At 50.8% G+C, this 22,386-nt stretch overlaps 1 protein-coding gene and 1 pseudogene across 1 annotated transcript; one reads left to right on the top strand and one right to left on the bottom strand.

The window, feature by feature from the left end:
• Positions 1-2,423: 2,423 nt before the first annotated feature.
• On the bottom strand, positions 2,424-6,920 carry LOC125552271 (uncharacterized). Its single transcript, XM_048715768.2, has 7 exons — positions 6,609-6,920; positions 6,484-6,532; positions 5,361-5,459; positions 5,210-5,266; positions 5,071-5,134; positions 4,776-4,994; positions 2,424-3,217 (listed from the first exon to the last, which is right to left on the bottom strand). The coding sequence occupies exons 2-7, from the start codon at positions 6,513-6,515 to the stop codon at positions 2,699-2,701; spliced, it is 990 nt and encodes a 329-aa protein (XP_048571725.1). The 5' UTR covers positions 6,516-6,532; positions 6,609-6,920; the 3' UTR covers positions 2,424-2,698.
• Positions 6,921-10,224: 3,304 nt separating this feature from the next.
• On the top strand, positions 10,225-19,776 carry LOC147976272 (uncharacterized; annotated as a pseudogene).
• The last annotated feature ends 2,610 nt before the right edge of the window (positions 19,777-22,386 follow it).

Below are 22,386 nucleotides of genomic sequence, written 5' to 3'. Positions count from 1 at the left end.
GTTCTTCCACCTGAATATATTATTCAAAGTGGCCAAAAATGCCAGAGGAGTGATCCAGTTTATAAGGAAAATCGGATCGAAAACCTGAACAAATTGACCCGTTTATAAGGAAAACCGGGCCGAAAACCGTACAAGGCACGACCAAGCTAGTAGGCATAAGACCATCACCACGACAGACGCAAGTAGATGTGGGGTGTCGTCGGAAGATCACAATACCAGGACTTTGCAAACAGCCGAACGCATCGGCGAGCATATCAGCCCCCATGGCACAACTCAGGAGCATCCACAATCAACGAGTGTCATCCCAGAGACACGAACCTTGACTGGGGCTCCGCCACAGGAAATCAGAACGATTAGCAAGTTTGAAAGGCATCTTGCGCCAATCTTGAGGAAAGATGAGCCGAGACAACACCAAGAGCACGAAGCTCGCCGCAACACAATGGCAACCATGAGAGGATCTTGAGCAGCCATTACCAACGTGAGATGCACGAGAACACCACCACCGTAGACGAAGAGCTCCAATCAACCGAGACCATCCGTGGTGCCTCAAGGCTATTGGTGCAGCCGAAGGGCAATGAGCGACCGAGTCCACACCCGGACGAAGAGTCACACGCAACCGAGGCTACAACACAACAGCGGCACCGCCAGCGAAGCCGAAGGGCATCAAGGAGCCGAGTCTACACCCGGATCGCTTCACCGTGCACACCAGCGCAAGCCGGCCGCACCACCACCACTCCACCACCACATCACACACCACCGTTGACCCCAGTCGGCCGCACAAACACACCACCAGCCGCACCTCCTTCATCCAGACACATCAACACCAACCAAAGTTCGTGTCTCCAAGATGGCGCCTCCAAGAAGGGAATGATGCCAGAGACACCACCGCCACCCGATCCGGCAAGCCCGACCATAGGTTTTCACCCGGAAACAACGAAACAGGAGGTTTGCGGCTGAAAAACAGCTCCAAGGCGGCACCTCCGCGAGGAAAACGACAGCCACAGCCGTTGTTGCCACCGGCGGTGTTGCGTCGACCAAGTTAACCCAGAATTTTGCATCCGGAGCGTGAGCAACCAACAAACCATGACGACATCTTCAGGGCGCGTGCTGCCCGGATCTTGCGAGACCACATCGCCGCGCACCGGATCTGGGCAGAAATTAGTCTGCCCCACCGAGTACAGGAACGGCCAGGGGCACGCCTCCCCAGGCCGGAACAGCCGCTCGCCGGAGAAGCCGAGGGCTGCTACAAGATGCAGCGGCGTACAGAGGCAGGCCGGATCGAGACAACGCCGAAGGAAAGGAGCAGGCCAGCCCCCGACGCACCTGAGAAGGACGAGGTGGATCTGGGCGCCAACGCCAACCCCGCCACCCCGAGCGCCCCTTCACCACCTAGCAGACCACGGGCCGCGCTCGAGCAACATCACCTTCTCGTCGACGATGAGGCAGGCCACCGGAGCCGGACGAGCCGAATCCGAGCACCCTGCCAAAACCGCCGCCGCGGTCACCGAGGGTGGCTCAGCCGTGACCAGGGCCATCCCACGACGCGAGCAAGGCCCCCGCCGCCACCGTCGGCTGCAGCGGCTTCGCCCTGCATCTTCCTCCGGCGGCGACGGGAGAGGAAGGGTGGATCTCGCGGTGGCGGCGCTAGGTTTCTGGGTTCCGCCCGTGTCGCTCGCACGGGAGTGACGCGAGCGGCCTCTCTCCCACAAAGAAATAGTAGTGTTTTGATCTACCCCCTCTGTTCATATGGGAGGTAAGAAGGTAAGAGTTAATCAAACCCCGATGCTACAAATCGTCTTCCATGAGTAAGGTCCATGTCTTCGTGCAACATCAATGGAACTCCCCTGCAAAAAAAAAGAGGCCAATGTATCTGATCAATGTTATATCAATGATCAATCACTTAGGGCAGTAGGCCTCATCTGTGCTTTCATGGATCCAGAAAAGACATTGAAAGTGTGCTGCTAAAGCTCTCCCCTTCTCTGCTTTCAATTTTTTTTCTACCAATCATTCACACACGTGTCAGCATTGTGAAGCGTACAGGAGGACTCCATTGTTCGTTTCGCTTGCCGCAAAAGCTTCCACAAGTGCCGTTGTTGGCTAACACTATGCTTTACTTCTGGTGCTTAGTTACCGGCCTATCAGGTTTGGGCATCCCTGTTCAGCTGTTCTCTTGACACGTGCACAGCACAATCAACTGCACTATACCCTTTTTGAGTAGCCGTTTCCAACAAGCACTAATGTTGTATGCATGGGGAGATGCAATTGCTGCAGCTAACCAGAGTTCATGCAAAAGGAGAGGCAGAAGATGTCAATTATGCAGTTGCCGATTGCTTAATGCAGACACTATCATTTTTGCGAAAAGGATCAGATCTATTATAAAGATTTACCGGAAGTACAAAGCACAAACACTACCTTACCCAAAGAGAGCAGAAGGATAGATGCATTCGTAGGTCGTAGCACATGCCAACAATCTGTATATACACATGCCCGGTGATATTTACAACTTCCAGGCACATAAACAGGCCAGCGAGAGCCACAGGAAAGAAGAAAGGAACGGATGACAACTTCTGAAACAGAACGACCAATTGGATGACCAACAAATATTCTCTCCACCAGACAACATGACAATCTAAAAAAGACTCAAAAAATAGGAGCAACAACACCATGCGCCAATAAAACAATGGTTTGCAGCTAGGTTTCACGCGCCCGCCTCGGCGGCGGCACGCCTCCTTAGCTTGGCGCGTGTCACGCGGATGGTCTCCTCCATGACCGTCTCCTCCTCTAGCGCAGGATCAACCTCTTCGGCGCCCTCCACGGCGACGTCAGCCTCGTCGATCGCCATGTCGTCCGATGCTTCGGCTTCAGGGGCCGGCTGGGCCTTAGGCTCGGGCCTTGGTGCGACAGCGTCAGCAGCTGGAGCCGGCACTGGCTCGGCCGCAGGTTTTGCCTCACTTTTCTTTGTCTTCTCATCGGGTTTTGCTGTGGGTGCAGCAGCCGCGGCTGGTTTCACCGATGCCGCTGGACCACCTTTGGCTGATGCTTGACGCTTGATCTTGGGGGAAACGGGCTTGGTCTCCTGAGCTTGCTGTGCCATTGCTGCTTGCCGAGCAGCGATAGATGCTGCTCTGCGCATAACAGGCTGCGCTTGCCTTTGTGGTTGCTGCTGCTGCACCTGCGGTTGTGGTTGTGATTGCTGTTGCTGAGGCTGCTGTGGTTCCTAAAAATCAAAACATGATTTCAGTATTAACTGCATTTGAGACTTTAATAGAAAGCACAGATGGATATCATGTTGACTCTTGAGAATTAGTTAACACAACCAGTCTGGAACTGATGAGCCCTCCAAGGCGTACTAAAAATAAAAAATTAGCCCAAATTTATTTAAAACCAATCTTCGGCCATAGAGTAAAAACCTTAATGTCTTATGCATCAGATTGTACAACATGTGGAAGGAAAGTCCATAACTCCAGATGGTGCAACTTTCTGAGTTTTAACATTAGCAAATGAACTTATATTTAAATGCAGGATTGAGGTTTAACTCCAGATGGTACTTCAGAGCTTACTAAGGTTCTGTTTCATATTACAGTATATGATGATTTGGATGAGCCACTTCTAGATATCAGGGTGTTTGGCTACCTGTTTCATTTTTTTAATCAATTTGCAAACTGGTATTTTCTTTGTTATAGGGCATATGAAATGAAATGGCAGAGAACAACATATATTTGTCAAACTGAGTGACAGACTTTTTACAGCTATATTTCTATAGCAGTTCCAAATGAACCATATTTCTATACAATTCAATTTAGGCAAGTGCCACCAGATGGCAGACATGAAATTGTGAATCTTTTGAATACACAGGAGGATAAAATGCTGGCATCTTACCACAGGCAGTTTGCATTATGTAAAATCCTACCTAGTTTCCAACTGAATATATTCTCCGGGAAAAAAGTGAAAATATATGACAACAGGAATTCAATAACTGATAAGTGATAATGCATAGTTACTTATATATCAGGTGTTCAGTACAAGCCAAGGTATAGTTTTTATTGTTAAGTAAAATACTGCCACTTGCGATTCTCCTGAGAACCAAGTCCTTTTCTAGATCGCGATAACAAAATTACGCAACACTTCAGGATCCAAATGAAGTAATGATAAAACTCACAAAAAAAGCATCTTTTGAGAGGCTTCAGAAATTTACCCTATGGCTCAAGAAGAACTCATATGCTATCACAGCATATGATAGGTTCTTCATATGTCAAATGCATATGTGTAGTTCAGTATGCATTCATATTACAGATGCTAGCAATATATACCAAAGTTCTGCTGACTTAGGCATGCGCATTGTAATCAGCAACTCAGCATAGCTACTCATGTAGCTTTCTGCAGCACGGATCTAGATCACAGCAATTGTTTAGACTCAACGATGCTAATCCAAAAGAGACAAGATTTTTACATAGTTGTCCTAATCCAAAAGAGACTCATATTAAGTGTTCCTAAACCGCAATACATTTCAGGGATGCCAAACACTTGAGCCATTGGATTATTATCACGGGACAGAGATGATATACATCACAAATGTTAGCTGGAAATTTTAGAGGCCACCATATAACATCCAGAACTTCATCGTTTATCATGCAATGTGCAAAGAGAAAACGAGAAAGGCCTAGCGAATCATAAAGGAGATTAAATGGTGCATTAACATCGTCAGGGTGAAAATACATCAATTGGTTCAATAGCTTTGACTGAAAGGACCATAATACAGTACACATGATTCGCACCTGAGGACGTTGTTGCTTTGATTTCTGGGATGGTGACTGTGACGCAACATACTTCAAAACATCAAAGAAGGTATTTTGTCCAACAGCAGCAACCTTCTGGACATAAACAACAACAACATCGCTGGCCCGAGCTCTCAACTCAAGCAAATTCCGGTCAATTTCATTCTCATGCTGTGAAATGTATGGTTTAAAGAAAGTTCCATAAATGTAGGTAGTCCCCTGCAATGAAAGCACAGATCAGTTAAATGTGCAGAGAAATACGCAAAATAGAAGTTGCAAGGGACAAATCGAGTACCTTTGTCCTGGGGTACCACAAGTATATAAAGAACAGCAGCTTTGCCTCTGAGTAAAATGGTAGCCTTCAACATGATAAAACTGATGTTAGGGACTTGTCCAAAGAGCTGATGAAAGAGTGCAATCCTTGGTGTTCTTACCATGATATTGTTAAATCTCCAAACCTCTCCATAACCGTCATAAGGGCAACTAAAATCCTAGACACAAGAAACATAACAAAATTTGCAAATTATTCCCCTAGGCTAATGCTGTGAACTTCTAATAATCATATAACTGAAGGAGCCACCTTACCAGTACTGACACCAGAATATGAGTTGCTCGATCTCAGGTTTGTTCAGTTCAACAGTCTTGTAGCACTCGTATGCAGGATACGCATAGCCGAAAACCAGCCTACATGTAAATTGTGCATCAAACACCAAAACAGAAAATGCAAGTGTTTATTGACTAATACACACTATAAACACAATATCCCTGCTTTATTATCAAGTTCTTTTCCATGTGATTGGACTTACAAGAAGAAATTGTTTTATTTTACACTTTGATCCGCTTTATGACCATGAGGTCACGGGTTCGAGTCCTGGAAACAACCTCTTACAGAAATGCAGGGAAAGGCTGCGTACTATAGACCCAAAGTGGTCGGACCCTGTGCAAGCGGGAGCTACGTGCATCGGGCTGCTTTTTTTTTTTATCCGCTAGTGGAGCAATTAGCCATTTTGAAGATGCACTGAATTTGAGCTTCTCGGCATCCTTCAAAGGACTGATTTTTCAGAGGCACTTGCACGAAAGAACACGAACAAACAGGGCCTAATATGGAGGCAGATCTCGATAAAAGATGTCGGTGGAGGCAATGTTGGTTACATTTGTGAGCTTGTTTCAAAACAAGCCTGAAAAGTGAGTTTGACATAAACTGGCAGATAACCAAATTAAATCAACATGCCAAGACAATATTCCATTATCCGACCCTAAGCATTTCTAGAAATTGACTATCAGACAAGAATATTCAAAAAGAATAAATCTGCATATAAGAACATAAGAGAAGAGAACATTTGACCGTTGTGCAATGCATTGAAAACTTTATCCCATGCTCCTCGACCTCGAGGCAATAGACATGTACTAGTATAAATAAACTTCTGAATACGTCCGGCCCGTATTTCACGCCGGGGAAGGGGGTTGACAAATCGACAGGAAGCAAGGCATCTCCCGATTTGTTTTTTTTAAAGCAAAATAGTACTCCGAGCCCTCTGAACGGGCAACAACCAGCAACCAATGCATTATGATTTGAAGAAAAATCAGAAGAAAAGCGCATGCCCATGCCGCCTGGGATCAGTTTCTTTCCAGGCCCAAAATGACAAATTTGGCAGGACCACGTTTTCAAATTTCAAGATTCAAACGGAGGGGGAAGGCGGCCGCTTACAGGAGGATCCTGGAGACGAAGCCGCCCATCATCTTCCCCGACCGGCCGTCTGCGCGCACCCAGATCCAGAGCACAGGTCAGTCAGAGGACGCCACCGGCGCCGGAAAGGAGACGGCGAGGGAAACCTGGGTGAGGAGGGATCTGGACGGATGGCGGCCGGAGAACCGACGGTGGAGACGGCCGCCCGGGTGCTCGCGCGCCTCCCCCTTCCTGCCTGCCTCTAGGGAGGTTGTCCCTCCTGCGCCGCGGCTAAATATACCCGGAATGCGGTGGGACGGAATGCGGGGAGGGGGAGGGAGAGCCGGAGGAGGCGAGGAGAGGAGAGCACGTCCGCCGTCGGCTCGCGTCGCCTCTTGGACTCTAACCACCCCGACGGACCCCTTCCCTTGGTGCGTCTCTGTTTCCTTATTTTACCAGGTCTATTGAGTGGATGGACCTGGGGACGTTTCTTTATGCGTCCCCCTGTCTCGCTCCCTTGGGTAACCGGATTTCTTTTCTTTTCTTTTTTTTGTTGCGACATAAGCACGAATTTTCAACGCTGTGTACGTACTTTTTTATACATGCTCGTATAGTAGTAGTATGTGCTGCCGTACTTCATTCTCCTTATCCGGCCGTTAGCAGTCGGCCTCTTTGCAGCCCAGAAACTTTCTGGGGGAAATAGTTTAAGCTCTGTCGAAATCAAGAAAAGGTGAAATTTTTGTTTCAAAAGAAAATGCCGTTTTGGTTGTGCGTCAGGTGAGGTGAGGTGATAATTCGGTCGTTTTACTTCGAGTGTACTCAGCATAATAATGGTTCCGGGACTTGGTAGTAGCATGGATATCATGTCTTGATGATTCTCTCCGGTAATCATTCTCGCAATTATTCAGATGAGGCTCTCGAAGTGACGGTACTACCAGCCTCACTCTCACCTAAAGCAGATTTCGTCGAGTGAGGCGTTGCATAGGATCCAAGCAACGCAACAGAGGCTCCGTCGGCATGCGAGTGAGCCCATTCAGGCGTAGGTGTAGGCGCATGTGCATGTGCTTTGCCTTTAACCTGCACTGTGCCCGACCTGCAAAAGGCTAAAAAGCACACTCACAGTCGCCGGAGTGGCAAAGTGGTTAAGCGAGCGGAGCGGGCAGGGTGAACTGGTGAAGGGAGCGCTTTGGGGGCACGGCGCAGATCCATGCGGCGAGCTTCTTCTGCCTGCGTCGGTGGAATCTGGAATGACAGCCGCGCGCGTGGATCGGACAGGCGGCAGAGGGACACACCGGTGGTTGGCGGTCGATCTGGCTGCGCACGTACGTGCCGTGGGGGAGGGACGTGACCACTGGTCCGGACGCGCGCCCGGGCCGCAACGTGGCCATGCATGCATGCATGCATGGTGGCCTGCCTATGGCAGCGTGGTACGTGCTGCCCTTTCTGTGTGCGTGCACATGCGCGCTTCACGTCGCCGGTCAGATCCCGGCGGCACCATCAATAGGTTTATATGTACCGTCTGTTCCCGGCGTCGTGTGAGCGGCTGGGATGATCCGCTGGTGATGTTGGGTGAGGGAAATGTGGTTGTTGGTCGAGATAGGAGTAGTAGCTAATCTATGGATCTGGAGGCTTGAATATAATGCGGCTCAAGCGGATGCACGTGACCACGTTTCCGTGTTTTTGGATGGTATTGCCTATGCCATGATCATGATGGCCGTGCGTGGGCTCTCCTTTGGTTTTGGTTCTTCCTTGTGTGTGCTAAATATAGCGACCTTTGCCGGTCTTGAGGTTATTCCCAAAATATTTAATTACCCACCGGTGCCGTGGTGCCTATACTTGAGTATAGTAAGGATGTCACATGTGTTGCTTGCAACTCGCTGGCTGCAACGACGGGTCGATTTGAGCCAATTGTTAATACACAGCGGCAAGATGCCGCGATCTATCAATCGAAGGACGGTATGCACGCATGGAGAGTAGTAGTACACTACGAACCCAACGTGCAAGTATGCAGTAACCAACATTTAGCCCTTTGACGAGCGGCAGTGAGCAGTGTGTGCTGCTCGGCCTTCTTTTCCGTCGTCTGTCCCGATGGTCTGATACTCATCGTCGTCATCATTGTTGCTTGATGGACATGGGGCCTTTGGGATCGTGATTGGTAGGTGAGGGGACATGTGTGGTTTAAGCGGTATAGTCACCAAGCGTCATGGATGCCATTGACGTCGATCGATCTTCATTATGAGCATTTAGCTGGCTGGTTTGTTATGTCACAGCAACCTAACCTGATCACTCATTGCCTCCCTTGCCTTAATAATCGTGATCGCTGTCATCTCCCCACCATGCACACAAACAGTGCCGTTTCATGTACTGTACAAACAGTGACCGCTACCAAACATTTACTATCAATGGGGAGGTTATACCTGGTTCGTTTCGTTTTGTTAGCACCCCTCTATCCCGTCTTCTTCCTCCACCGATTTTTCTGTCCCAAAAGCCGATAGCCCATCCCGCACGCCGCCCCTCTTTCGCAATCCTTAGATACCACATGTCTCTCCTCGCTCCTTATCGGGATGTCACCTATTGCCTCGGCGAGGACCCCGTCCCGTCGGTGTCTTGCAACCACCCTCTTCATCGTTGCTGTGTTGCCCGCCCTCGCGCAAGGACGTGCCTCGCCACGGGAGAGTCCCAACAAGGAGATGGGGGAGAAGATTTTTGGTAACCTTTCACTAATGATGCCCTCAAGCCGACTGTCGGTGTCAAAACTGGCGGATCTCGAGTAGGGGGTCTCGAACTGTGCGTCTAGACCGGATGATAACAGGAGGCAGGGAACACGATATTTTATCCAGGTTCGGGCCCTCTTGATGGAGGTAAAACCCTACGACCTGCTTGATTAATATTGATGATATGAGTAGTATAAGAGTAGATCTACCACAAGATCAAGGAGGCTAAACCCTAGAAGCTAGCCTATGGTATGATTGTTGTATATGGAGTTGATTGCCTACGGACTACAACCCTCCGGTTTATATAGACACCGGATAGGGTTAGGGTTACACAGAGTCGGTTACAATGGTAGGAGATCTTGAATATCCGCATCGCCAAGCTTGCCTTCCACGCCAAGGAAAGTCCCATCCGGACACGGGACGAAGTCTTCAATCTTGTATCTTCATAGTTCAGGAGTCCGGCTGAAGGTATAGTCTGGCTACCCGAACACCCCCTAATCCAGGACTCCCTCAGTAGCCCCTGAACCAGGCTTCAATGACGAAGAGTCCGGCGCGCAAATTGTCTTCGGCATTGCAAGGCGGGTTCCTCCTCCAAGTCCTTCATAGAAGATTGTAAACACCAAGAGTAATGTCCGGCTCTGCAAAATAAGCTTCCACATATCGCCATAGAGAGAATAATATTAATACAAATCAAAACTGCTGACGTATTCCGCAGTGTGTCATCACACTACGGCCAAGTCCTTTACTCGAATCGTTTTTACTTTTCCACCTCAGCATGTTTTGCGAGGAGGTTTCCTTGGCACGTCTTGTCAAAGCAGAGATCGTGTACCCCCTTTACGGAATTCTCATCAATACGGACGTGGGTAACCCAACCGCGCCATTTATCAAGGCGCTTGTGAGGCAAGCGAGTTTTACTAGGCTGGTGGGGACGCACAACCGCATCCGCCCATATAAGGGGATAAGGATCCACCTTTTTACCTACGCCTTCTTCCTCCTTTGCCTATCCATCTCCTGCGCACTCGAGCTCCAGCGCCCAAGCCCGCACTTCCCACCTCAACCTTCTCCAGCAATGTCCGGAGCGGGAGGCAAGTGGATGGTCTCCTCCGCTACGGAGGGCCAAGTCAAGAAGCTAAGGAAGGCCGGATACCTGTTCAAGGACATCGCGCACCGGCTTCCCGAAAAGGTGCAGCTTCTCCCCACCCCAAGGCCCCATGAGAGGGTAGTATTTCTCCCCCACTTCCTCCGCGGACTGGGTTTTCCACTCCACCCATTTGTCCGGGGGCTCATGTTCTATTACGGCATGGATTTCCACGATCTGGCCCCGAACTTCATCCTCAACATCTCGGCGTTTATCGTCGTGTGCGAGGCTTTCCTCCATGTCCGCCCTTATTTCGGCCTCTGGCTCAAGACCTTCAACGTCAAGCCCAAGGTGGTGCGCGGCAGCCAGACGGAGTGCGGAGGCGCCATGGCGGGCAAGATGGCCAACGTCCTATGGTTCCAGGGCTCTTTTGTGGAGACCCTAAAGGGGTGGCAATCCGGGTGGTTTTACATCACCGAGCCACGCAATCCGAAATGAACCGCAGCCCCCGAGTTCCGATCCGGACCCCCCACGCGGCTTATGTCCTGGAAAGAGACGGGCCTGTCGTGGGGTGACGAAAAAGAGGTGACCGGATTGCAAACATGCATCCAGTCCCTGGTGAACAAGCCAATCCGGCTTGTTAATGTAATCCAGGTTATGCTCGTCCGTCGGATCCTCCCATGCCAGCAACGGGATTTTAATCTGTGGGAGTTCGACCCGGCGTAGCACCAAACCCTTAGCAGGCTCTTCAACACGACGTACGAAGATGCCTGGAAGGTGCTATTTAAGGGCGCCGAGGCTCCCGCATCCGCTTCCGAGGACCGCGGATACAGCTCGCAGCGTCACGCTAGCGAGGTAAGCTATCTTCACCTTTTACAGGATGTTAAGCTTTCTTCATAGTTTGACTCTATGCGGGATCTAAACTCCCTTACCTTTGACAGGCTTGGCGGGCGATATCCGGACCGATTAACTGTCCGGCTCCGCTGCCCGAAGACCCAGCCCCAGCTCTACTAGTGAAGCTGCTAGTTCCGGCGCCTTATGTGGTGCCGGAGAAGAAGGCCAAGAAGAAGAAGACCACGGGGACACGAAAGAGTGCCCGCAACGTGGTGGTGTCGGACTCATCATCCGACGAGTCCGAGACGCCCTCTTCCCGTGAAAACGAGGAGGAGGAAGAAGAAAACTCTCCCCCCCAGCGGAGGGAGGAGAGAAGAGGAAGGCCGCCCCAACGGGAGAGGCCGAGGGGTCTAGGAAAAGGAAGACCCCTTCGCCGGACTACTCCCCCGACGCCGAAGAGGGCGGAGAGGAGTGGCCAAACAGGGCCAAGCGTCCGGCGAAATCGTAAGTTCGGATATCAGAGTAACTCATGATGTTCCTTTGTTGCACAACTTTCCCTAATGTCGAACGTAATTATGCAGCCCGCCTCGGGCCGAATTCAACGAATCATCGGGCGGCTCCCTGGACTCATCGGACGTGAACTCAGTTCCGCCCGCTGTCTCCCCCCGCACTGTAGACGACATCGAAGTGGCGTCGCGACAAGCTCCGGGGCAGGAGGAGGTGGTCCCGGAGGAGCCGCAAGGCAACCTCCCGGACTCCAGGAGTGAAGGGGATAAGGCCCCCCAGGGCTCCAAGTCCGGCTTTGTGCCGGACACCGCGCCGGAATCTTCCACAGTTCCGGACCGCGGTAGGCGAACTCCTTCCAAGAGGAGCAAGCCTTCTGAGCCGGCGGCCTCCGTCCAACCGAAGGTGCCGGACAATCTGCTGGAGGTGCTTGACGGCGCCTCCATCGACGAGGGGCACCGTACTATTATGAGTACGGTGATCCAGAAGGTTCAGTCCGCCAAGAGTGGACTGACTAAAGCTTGCGCTAGCCTTCTAACAGGCTTCGAGGTAAGTAAAAATATGTAAAAATATTACCGCATAGACAGTAGCCCCTGATGCTCTGTTTGGCGTTCGGAAAGAAAAGCCGAATAGAGGATCTATTAAATATCGCAGGAGTCTAACAAAAAAGAGTCAATATGCGTATGCAGGCTTCGCTGCTATTCACCGCCGCACTGACTGCGGAGGTGGGTGTCCTGAAGCAGGACCTCGAGCGGACCGAGCGAGAGCTCGGCCTTGCCAAGCGGCGGCTCGAGGAGAGAGAAGGTAAGAAATACCTTACAGAAAAAGTGCCTATAAAAAGGCGTGATTGCAAAAAAATAATAATAGGATTGTATTGCTTATTGTAGGGGCCACGACTGAGGTGGCGACCCTTAAGCAGGCGCTGTCTGAGGCCGAAAAGAAAATGTCCGCGGAGCGGACCGAGCGAGACAGACTTGGGGCTCAGGTCGGCGAGGTGCAGCAAGAGCTTCAGGCTCTCATGAAAAAATATGAGAGTTTGGAGCTTGAGTCAAAGGCGCAAGCATCCGAGCTCACGACGGCCCTTGAGACTGCCAAGTCTGCCAAGGCCGAAGCCCAAAAGGCCCTCCAAGAGTTGGAGGAGATGAGGAAGATAGCAGCGGGTAAGGCATTCTTCATGCAAAGCAGAAATATAAAAGTAAACTACATGTTACTTACCCGAATCCGGAGCTCTCCAGGGGCATTTGCAGATCTTCCCCGCAGCGTATCCGATGCCGCCGCATTCTACCGAGCTGAAGAGGGCAGCTCGACGGAGAAGGTGTTCTGGTCTCAGTATTCTGAGGCCGGACACCCTGTGCCTTTGAGCGACCAGCTGAAACAGCTGGTCGAGCTCCATAAGGCGGCCGAACAGGCCATGAAGGGCTTCATAGTTCGGCTGTGGCCCGGAGAGGCCCTGCCTGGGAGCTATTTCGGGCTGGTGCGGCGGCTGGTGGAGGCCTGTCCGGGGCTCGAGGTCATCAAGCGCTCCGTCTGCATCGAAGGTGCCCGTCGGGCCCTTGCCCGTGCAAAGGTGCACTGGGGTAAGCTGGACGGTGAGAAGATTGTGAAGGACGGGCCGCCGTCGGGGAAGGAGCATCGCAAGCCCGAGAACTACTACAAGGATGTTCTTGCAGGTGCCCGCCTTGTGGCGGATGAATGTACCAAGGATGTGATTTTTGAATGAACTCGCTCGTGTTTATCCTGTGCGCTGAAAACTTGTTCATATGCGCTAAGAAATGCTTATTGAATTTAAAATATTACTTTCTGTGCGGCCGTTTATCAAAAATTTGAGAGATGGCCAGTCGTCGGCTTCTGCCCCCATGCCACTAGTGCTGGGGTGTTCGGGATAAACCTGAGCGCTCTTTTTCCCATAGTTGGATCCTTCGAGGGAGGCGCTCAGCACAACGAACTAGGCAATCGGACTATAATGCTTGAACACTCTCACTTAGCCATAGAACTCTATAATTTTAAATTTCGGCGAAGCCCCTAGTTCGGAAGACTGAGTTCGGGGCGCTATCCACGCCTTGGCCGGACAAAGCCAGCTCCTCGCTCGAAGCGGCATAAGTCTTTAGGGACTCGAAAAACCTCTCGAACAGCGACCGGTCTCTCCTCATCATGACAGTCAGTTTTAGCTTTCTCCACTAAGGTGCTTAACCCAGCTGAACTGGGGACAATCGCAGTGGTTCTCCTAGTGCTACCTTAGCCGATAGAGCGGAACATAAGGCACCAAAACATAGGAGCCGGGCAAACCCAACTATTGACCCAAATCATGATTCGGAGCCGATGCATATAGTGCTATAAGTTCGGGGTGCCGCACTTGTGAAAGTGTACGAACTTCTCACACCATTATGAGGGGTACTGAAGCCCCTGGCGTGTTTGCCGTACCATGGTGTACGAGTGCAATCATGTCATTTAATAAACATATATGTGAAAAGAGGATAATGCAAAAAATAGACAAAAAGCTAAGCATTGTTTATAGAGAGGCTATTTATCAAAGCCGAACGATACAAATAGTGTAGTAAGCAAAATATATTGGACTATTCAGTATGTCCTGACCAGGGGCAGGCCGCGGAATTGTATTTAAAACAGGTATACCGCTCATAATAGAGACCACCTGGGAGTTCCATAATGCGGCATGGCTTGTCTGCCTCCCTGGATCTTGCATCGTTTGTGCGGAAGTCGAATTGCCGAACAGGTCGTCTAAAGTATGGAGTCATGAAAGTAAGAAAAAATTAAAAAAAGAATCCGGCAGCCCCTAGTACGTTTTAAGCCGTATTTTAGGCGTGCCGTTATTGTGCCCCTTCCCCTGTGCCCATGGTATTTCAAGGGCGTAGTTATGTACGCGAGGTACTGGTTTCGCTATGTCAGAAAGCTGGGGTTGGGGCCGCATTGCTACGCTTGCTCAGAGTGTGCCAGGCGGTCCTGCTGTGGGTTACTCCAGGCGCGCTTGGCAGTGTCTGGCTTTTTAATGGCCGGACTGGAGAATTGCCTGAGAAGGCTACTTTGTACCTCTGCTGCGAGAGCCGCCGTATGTTCCTCCGTACGGAGGGAGCGTTCGGTGTTTCCGTTGACCGTAATTACTCCTCGAGGGCCTGGCATCTTGAACTTGAGATATGCGTAGTGCGGCACCATATTGAACTTTGCGAATGCGATTCGTCCGAGCAGGGCGTGATAGCCACTGCGAAACGGGACTATATCGAAGATTAACTCTTCGCTTCGGAAATTGTCCGGGGATCCGAATACCACATCAAGTGTTACTGAGCCTGTACAATTGGCTTCTACACCTGGTATGACGCCTTTAAAGGTCGTTCTTGTGGGCTTAATCCTTGAGGGATCTATGCCCATTTTCCGCACTATATCCTGATAAAGCAGGTTCAGGCTACTGCTGCCGTCCATGAGGACTCTTGTGAGATGAAATCCGTCGATGATTGGGTCGAGAACCAATGCGGCGAAGCCGCCATGACGGATGCTAGTGGGATGGTCCCTTCGATCAAAAGTGATCGGGCAGGAGGACCATGGGTTGAACTTTGGGGCGACTGGCTCCATCGCGTATACGTCCCGTAGCGCATGCTTCCGCTCCCGCTTGGGAATGTGGGTTGCGTATATCATGTTCACCGTCCGCACTTGTGGGGGAAAGCCCTTCTGTCCATTGTTGTTCGGCGGCTTGGGCTCCTCGTCGTCGCTGTGCAGCCCCTTGTCTCTGTTTTCGGCCCTTAACTTGCCTGCCTGCTTGAACACCCAACAATCCCTGTTAGTGTGATTGGCTGGCCTTTTGGGGGTGCCATGTATCTGGCACAAGCGATCGAGTATTCGGTCCAAACTGGACGGGCCCTGAGTATTCTTTTTGAATGGCTTTTTCCGCTGACCGGATTTATAGCCTTTGAATCCGGCATTGACTGCCGTGTCTTCATTGCTGTCGCTGTTAACGCGACGTTTTTGCTTATTCCGATGTGTCCTGCCACTTTTGTCCTTGGTATCCGAATTATCAGGGTTCTTTGATAAGTTGTTACTGCGAGCTAGCCAGCTGTCTTCTCCCGCGCAAAAGCGGGTCATGAGTGTCGTGAGGGCTGCCATGGATTTCGGCTTTTCCTGTCCCAGGTGCCGGGCAAGCCACTCGTCACGGATGTTATGCTTGAAGGCTGCTAGGGCCTCTGCGTCCGGACAGTCGACTATCTGGTTTTTCTTTGTTAGGAACCGTGTCCAGAATTGCCTGGCCGATTCCTCTGGCTGCTGAATTATGTGGCTTAAGTCGTCGGCATCCGGCGGTCGCACGTAAGTGCCCTGGAAGTTGTCGAGGAATGCGGCTTCCAGGTCCTCCCAAGAACCGATTGAGTCTGCTAGCAAGCTGTTAAGCCAATGCTGGGCCGGTCCTTTAAGTTTGAGCGGGAGGTATTTGATGGCGTGTAGATCATCGCCGCGTGCCATGTGGATGTGAAGGAAATAATCCTCGATCCATACCGCCGGATCTGTTGTGCCATCGTATGATTCGATGTTTATGGGTTTGAAACCCTCTGGGATTTTATAATCCATTACTTCATTCGTGAAGCATAGCGGGTGTGCGGCGCCTCTGTACTGGGCTATATCATGACGCAGCTCGGAAGAGCTATGTCTGTTGTGTTCGGCCCGGCCGGATTTGTTGTATCCGGAGTGAAGATCATTGTCACATGCCGTAGGGCGCCTGCGCGATCCGTAGATCGATCTTGTTTGTCTTGCCTTATCCTCCAGTATGTCTCGCAGGTCGGGCGCATTTTCCCGTGCCTTAGTTGAGCGGCGTCGGGGCATGGCTTGGGTGGAGGGCCGAGAGGCCTCTCTGTCGCGGCCGCGAGGTGGCCGGTCTGCCATGTCATGCGCTGGTGATGTAGGTGCTTCCTCCTCTGATCGGGGTAGCGGCCTGCGCTTCGGGTAACTCTTGGAGGGGCGTTCGAGTTCATATTCTTCGGCCGCAAGGACTTCAGTCCATCTGTCAGCTAGCAAATCTTGGGCAGCTCTAAGCTGTTGCTGCTTTTTCTTGAGGTTGCTTGCCGTGGCTAAAAGCCTGTGTTTAAAACGCTCTTGTTCGGCGGGGTCTGATGGTATGACGAATTCGTCGTCATCGAGGCTTGCCTCGTCTTCGGAGGGAGGCGTATAGTTATCATCCTCGACCTCTCGGTCTGCCGCTCTCTCATGAGGGCTGGCTTCTCCATCTTCCTGTGCCAAATCTTGCTGAGGTGGGTGTTCTTCGGCGCTATGCGGGGTAGTATTATCTCCCGTGCCGGAATCACCGTTTTTGTTTTGGCGGGATTTAGAGCGGCGCCGCTGACGCCGGCGCTTTGGCTGTTTCTTGGGGGCGTCATCCCCCACTGTTCCATCGCCATCTCCATCTTTTGGAGTATCCACCATATATATGTCATATGACGAGGTGGCCTTCCAGCGCCCTACAGGTGCTGGTTCTTGTTCGTCTCCTACATCGTCGTCCATGCCGTCGATGTCTTCGGAGCTGAAGTCAAGCATGTCGGTTAGATCGTCGACAGTGGGTACAAAGTGGGTGGTGGGTGGGCTTTGAATTTCCTCATCGCCCGTATCCTACCCTCGCTGATCGTAGTCCGGCCAGGGCTCTCCTGATAAAGAGAGAGACTTAAGAGAATTCAGGATGTTGCCAAAAGGCGAACGCTGAAAGATGTCTGCGGCGGTGAACTCCATTATCGGCGCCCAATCGGATTCGATTGGCAGGGGCGCGGGGGGTTTGGAGTCCGGGGAGGAGTCCGGATCCTCGGAGTCACGGGTCGTGCAGAGTGCGGGGCTAGCGTTCGGCTCGATCGCTTTTGGGATCGCAGCCCCCGAGGTGACGTCCAACCGCTCATCCTCGATTGGCGCAATAGGCTCCGAGTTAGGGGTCGGAACCGATACGTGTGCGGCCTCCAGGACACTGTCCGGGGGCAGAGCTAGATCATGCCTCTCGACATAGTGCGGCGCGCTTGGTCGTGGCTCGAGTCCATCGAAAATCAAGTCTCCGCGGATGTCAGCCGTGTAGTTTAAGCTTCCAAACCTGACTTGATGGCCAGGGGCGTAGCTTTCGATCTGCTCCAGGTGGCCGAGCGAATTGGCCCGCAGAGCGAAGCCGCCAAAGACGAAGATCTGTCCGGGGAGCAAAGTCTCACCCTGGACCGCATCGTTGTTGATGATCAAAGGAGCCATCGGGCCTAAAGGCGACGACACAGAGGAACTCTCAATGAAAGCACCAATGTCGGTGTCAAAACCGGCGGATCTCGGAGATCAAGTAGTCCGTAGGCAATCAACTCCATATACAACAATCATACCATAGGCTAGCTTCTAGGGTTTAGCCTCCTTGATCTTGTGGTAGATCTACTCTTGTACTACCCATATCATCAATATTAATCAAGCAGGACGTAGGGTTTTACCTCCATCAAGAGGGCCCGAACCTGGGTAAAACATCGTGTTCCCTGCCTCCTGTTACCATCCGGCCTAGACGCACAGTTCGGGACCCCCTACCCGAGATCCGCCGGTTTTGACACCGACAGTTAGGGTTACACAGAGTCGGTTACAATGGTAGGAGATCTTGAATATCCGCATCGCCAAGCTTGCCTTCCACGCCAAGGAAAGTCCCATCCGGACACGGAACGAAGTCTTCAATCTTGTATCTTCATAGTCCAGGAGTCCGGCTGAAGGTATAGTCCGGCTACCCGAACACCCCCTAATCCAGGACTCCCTCACCGACCATGTGAACGGTGGGGATAACCACATCCAACTCATCTCACACAAGGCCATATGCCTCTTCTCTCGGGTCAACCCCGTCATTCCTCCTCCCCCACCCATTTATTGGATTAGTACATCACCCTGCCCAAAACCAACAATTCGATAATCTGCTTCATATAGATGGATGCTTTTTTATCTGCCTATAGTGTGTTCTACAGAATCTTCCACATAGAAAATTTATTTTCCATGAACATCTTTCTCCTATTATCAACAGTTGAGTACTTATAAGCAATGAGACATGTATGATACTTAGATGACTTAGGCAAGACTTTACCGAAAGAAATAGATGGGAGATACCAAATATCAACTCTTATCCGATGATGCGTATCAATTAGATGTTAGCCTTTTGTTATTTTCATGGCTTGGATGTTTGTGCTCAATCATTTATAGATATGCTTTCATGAGTCATATGTTCATGTGTTACCTGGTCCTTTTAGAATTTTTTTCATTAGAGCTGGGAATGACAAGTGCGTGTGGAAATGCCTTAGCGAGCTGATGTTTCTAATTCATAGGGACCACCGTAGTATGAAATGAACATGAGATATGGGTTATGATGGCTCAAAAATTTGTGATTATTTGCAAGCGATTCTTATTTGGGTTTCACCAAATTCATACCACTTCTTGGTTATGTCTAACGCTAATCCTTCAAAAGAGAAGAAAATCCGTCTTTACCATTGTTTGGCATGAAATATCATATATGTAAGGAAAACAAGGGTGATTGGTACAAATCAAGTCAAATGGAGCAACTTCCATGTGGAGGGCCCAGTCACCAAGCGCAATAAAGCAAAAGACGGCCTTCCATGCATGCGAGCACACCTGCTCGCTAGACGGTCGTATGAAGTGCCAACAGCTCCACCATGCCTATACAAGACATTTTCATGAAGGGATAGATAGCATTAGAGAACCCTAGCCACCACCACTACAACCAGGACAGAGAAAGGAGAGATCCGGAGAACCACCGGAGTTCTTCTTAGTTTTGGTCCTTTGATCTCCATCATCATTTCATTCCTCACTATTGTAAGAGGAATTCCAAGTTGTAAGAACAAGTTGTAAACTCTATTCATACTCATATGGAGATGAAGACTATTTGGATCATTCATTTCATTATGGATCTTTCATGTGTTATTGATATGACGATCGGTGGTTTATTCTCCAAGATGATTGGTTATTCCCTTATGATGCGTGAGTAGTCCCCCCTCCCCCCCGTAGGCACGAGAGATGTAGGTGAGTGGTAAGATTCATTTGTACCTGGTCTATATTCGTTATTTGTGTTTGTTGTCTTATGATCGGTGTAATAATTTGTTATATTGTGGTGAACTCTATGCGTATTTTCCAATTTAAGGGTCTGGGCAACATGATCTCAAGAACAACCCAAGTAACACATATTGTCTAGGAAATCTGCGACTTCAGACGTGATAGGTGGAGACATCTATGAGGACCTAAGACAATATGAGATAATTGTGGTCCATCAAACTTAATGCTTGATTCCGGTCTGAGGACCTTAATAGTGGAGACGACCACTCAGTGTGTAACGCCCGGGTAATTAAGCTACAGTAATCCCATGCTAATGGAGCCACGTTACCTACGTTACTGTTGCTAATCGGTCGTTAGATCAAAACCGGACCAAAATTCAAATTCAAACTTTGGTAAATAATAAAAGTTTTCAAACATTGAAATAAAAATGTTCGGTTTGTACTAAATATTACATAGATAATTGTGGTGTAGGAGACCCAGTTTTATAAAATGCATAAATATTTTAAACTGAATTGAAACACAAGAGAAAATAAATAAAAGAAAGAAAATACGAAAAAGGTCAAAGCAACAACAAAAAAATAATAAGAGAAAAGCCCCCCCTCCCTGGGCCGTGGCCCAACTGGGCCAACCCACCTAGCCCAGCCGGCCCACCCCGGGCTATAACCCCCCCCCACTGCCAGAAACCCTAACCCCAGCCCCCCACTCTCCCCACGATCCCCTTCCCCCCCCACGGCGCGCCCCATTCTCCCCCGATCCAGATCGGATCGGGCTCGACGCCGCCGCCTCGCCCTCATCGCCACCGAACGCCGTCGCCCCCCCTTCCCCTCCTGGACCTCGCCGGCGCCCTTCCCCACCGGCCTGCATCCTCCTCGCCGGAGCCCGTCCCCGGTGCCACCCCGACGCCCTGCGCCCGCCCTCCGTCGCCCGCTACTGCCTCGCCGCCTCGCCTCGGAGCGCTCCCTCGCCGGACCTCCTCCCCGTCTCCGTCGGTCGTCCCTGGCCTCCTCCGCAACGGCTTCCTCGAGCCTCGCCGCCCCCCTGGTCTCTACTCGAACGTGAGGCCCGCCTCTCCTCTCTTCCCTCTCTGTCCGGCGTCGCCTCCCGTTCGTCCCCGTGCGCTAGCACGAGCAGCTCCGCCCCTGACCTCCCCCTCCGTGGCCGCGCTGTGCACGCGACGCTCCTGCGCGCCCGTCGCATCCCCGACGGCTGGCCGTGCTTCGCTACTCGTCGGAGGCCGCCAGCTCGCGCCGCGCCTCCCGCCATCTGCAGCCCCACGCGAACCCCGCCGCTGCTGCGCCGCTCACTGTCGTTGCGCACCGCGCTTCGCTACCCGCCTGCCGCTCGCGCCTTCGTCCCTCGCCGCTGCTGGCAGCTGCCGGCGCCCCGCCGGCCTCGCCCCGCCCCAGGCAGGCTGCGGCCTCCACGGGCGCCCGCCCCGCTCCCGACCCCGGGGTTCCGCCCGTTAACCCGCCCCGCGGGGTTGGCCTAGTGCCACTGACGAACGGGCCCCACGCCCTGAAAATGTTTAATAAAAAAAAGGATTAAAAAAAACTAAATAAAAATATTAATTAATCAATTAATTAATTAACTTAATTAATCCTAATTAGATTAGCCTAATTAACTAGTTTCACCTAATTAACTTTCATTAATTAACATAACTAATCTGTTTAACTAAACTAATTAACCTGGTTAATTAGATAACAGACAATGACATGTGGGTCCCACTGGACCCACCTGTCTGTTTGACTGGTCAACCGACCAGTTGACCTGCTGACATCACTCTGATGTCATGCTTGCATCATCATTCACTGTTTTGGATAATGTTGGAATTAAATATATAATTAAAATCAGAAAATGATTTAAATCTTTAGAAAATCATATCTTTTAATCCGTAACTCGGATGAAAATACTTTGTACATGAAAGTTGCTCAGAACGATGAGATGAATTCGGATACACAGCCCGTTCGTCCGCCACGTGTCCCTAGCATAGTGAACCTGCAACATTTCACCTCCAGTTCATCTGTCCGAAAACGCGAAACACCGGGGATACTTTCCCGGATGTTATCCCCCTTCACCGGTATCACCTAATACCGCGTTAGGGCACCTCCAACGTCGTTACTTGTCATGTCATGCATCACTATGCATATGCTTGCTTATATATTTATTGTTTCTCCCCCCTCTTCTCTCGATAGACACCGAGACCGACGCCGCTGCTACCCAGTACGACTACGGAGTTGACGATCCCTCTCTCTTGCCAGAGCAACCAGGAAAGCCCCCCCCTTGATCACCAGATATCGCCTACTCTTCTCTATACTACTTGCATTAGAGTAGTGTAGCATGTTACTGCTTCCCGTTAATCCTATACTGATGCATAGCCTGTCCTTGCTACTACTGTTGTTACCTTTACCTGCAATCCTAATGCTTAGTATAGGATGCTAGTTTATCATCAGTGGCCCTACATCCTTGTCCGTCTGCCATGCTATACTATCGGGCCGTGATCACTCGGGAGTTGATCACGGGTATATACTATATACTTTATACAGGATACATGTGGTGACTAAAGACGGGTCGGCTTGTGGAGCACCCGCGAGTGATTCACGGATTGGGGGCTGAAAGGACCTTTGTCCCAACGGCCCTCTGTGTGGATCTTTGAGGCGGAGCGACAGGGCAGGTTCCGACCACCTAGGAGAGAGGTGGGCCTGGCCCTGGTCGGCGTTCGCGGATACTTAACACGCTTAACGAGATCTGGGTATTTGATCTGAGTTTGGCCAT

This window comes from Triticum urartu, chromosome 4A (assembly GCF_056163025.1).
Source record: "Triticum urartu cultivar PI428250 chromosome 4A, HENAU_Tu73, whole genome shotgun sequence".
Taxonomy (NCBI): domain Eukaryota; kingdom Viridiplantae; phylum Streptophyta; class Magnoliopsida; order Poales; family Poaceae; genus Triticum; species Triticum urartu.
The sequence above is the reverse complement of the archived record's forward strand: the minus strand, read 5'-3'. Positions and strand labels throughout refer to the sequence as shown.

What these genes read in the sequence shown, in the direction of transcription:
- LOC125552271 (XM_048715768.2), bottom strand. Translation starts at nt 6,515, where the DNA reads ATGATGGGCGGCTTCGTCTCCAGGATCCTCCT. An exon ending in ATATTCTGGTGTCAGTACTG is followed by an intron (nt 5,267 to 5,360) that starts GTAAGGTGGCTC and finishes TCTTGTGTCTAG; the next exon opens with GATTTTAGTTGCCCTTATGA. An exon ending in CAAAGCAACAACGTCCTCAG is followed by an intron (nt 3,218 to 4,775) that starts GTGCGAATCATG and finishes TTTGATTTTTAG; the next exon opens with GAACCACAGCAGCCTCAGCA.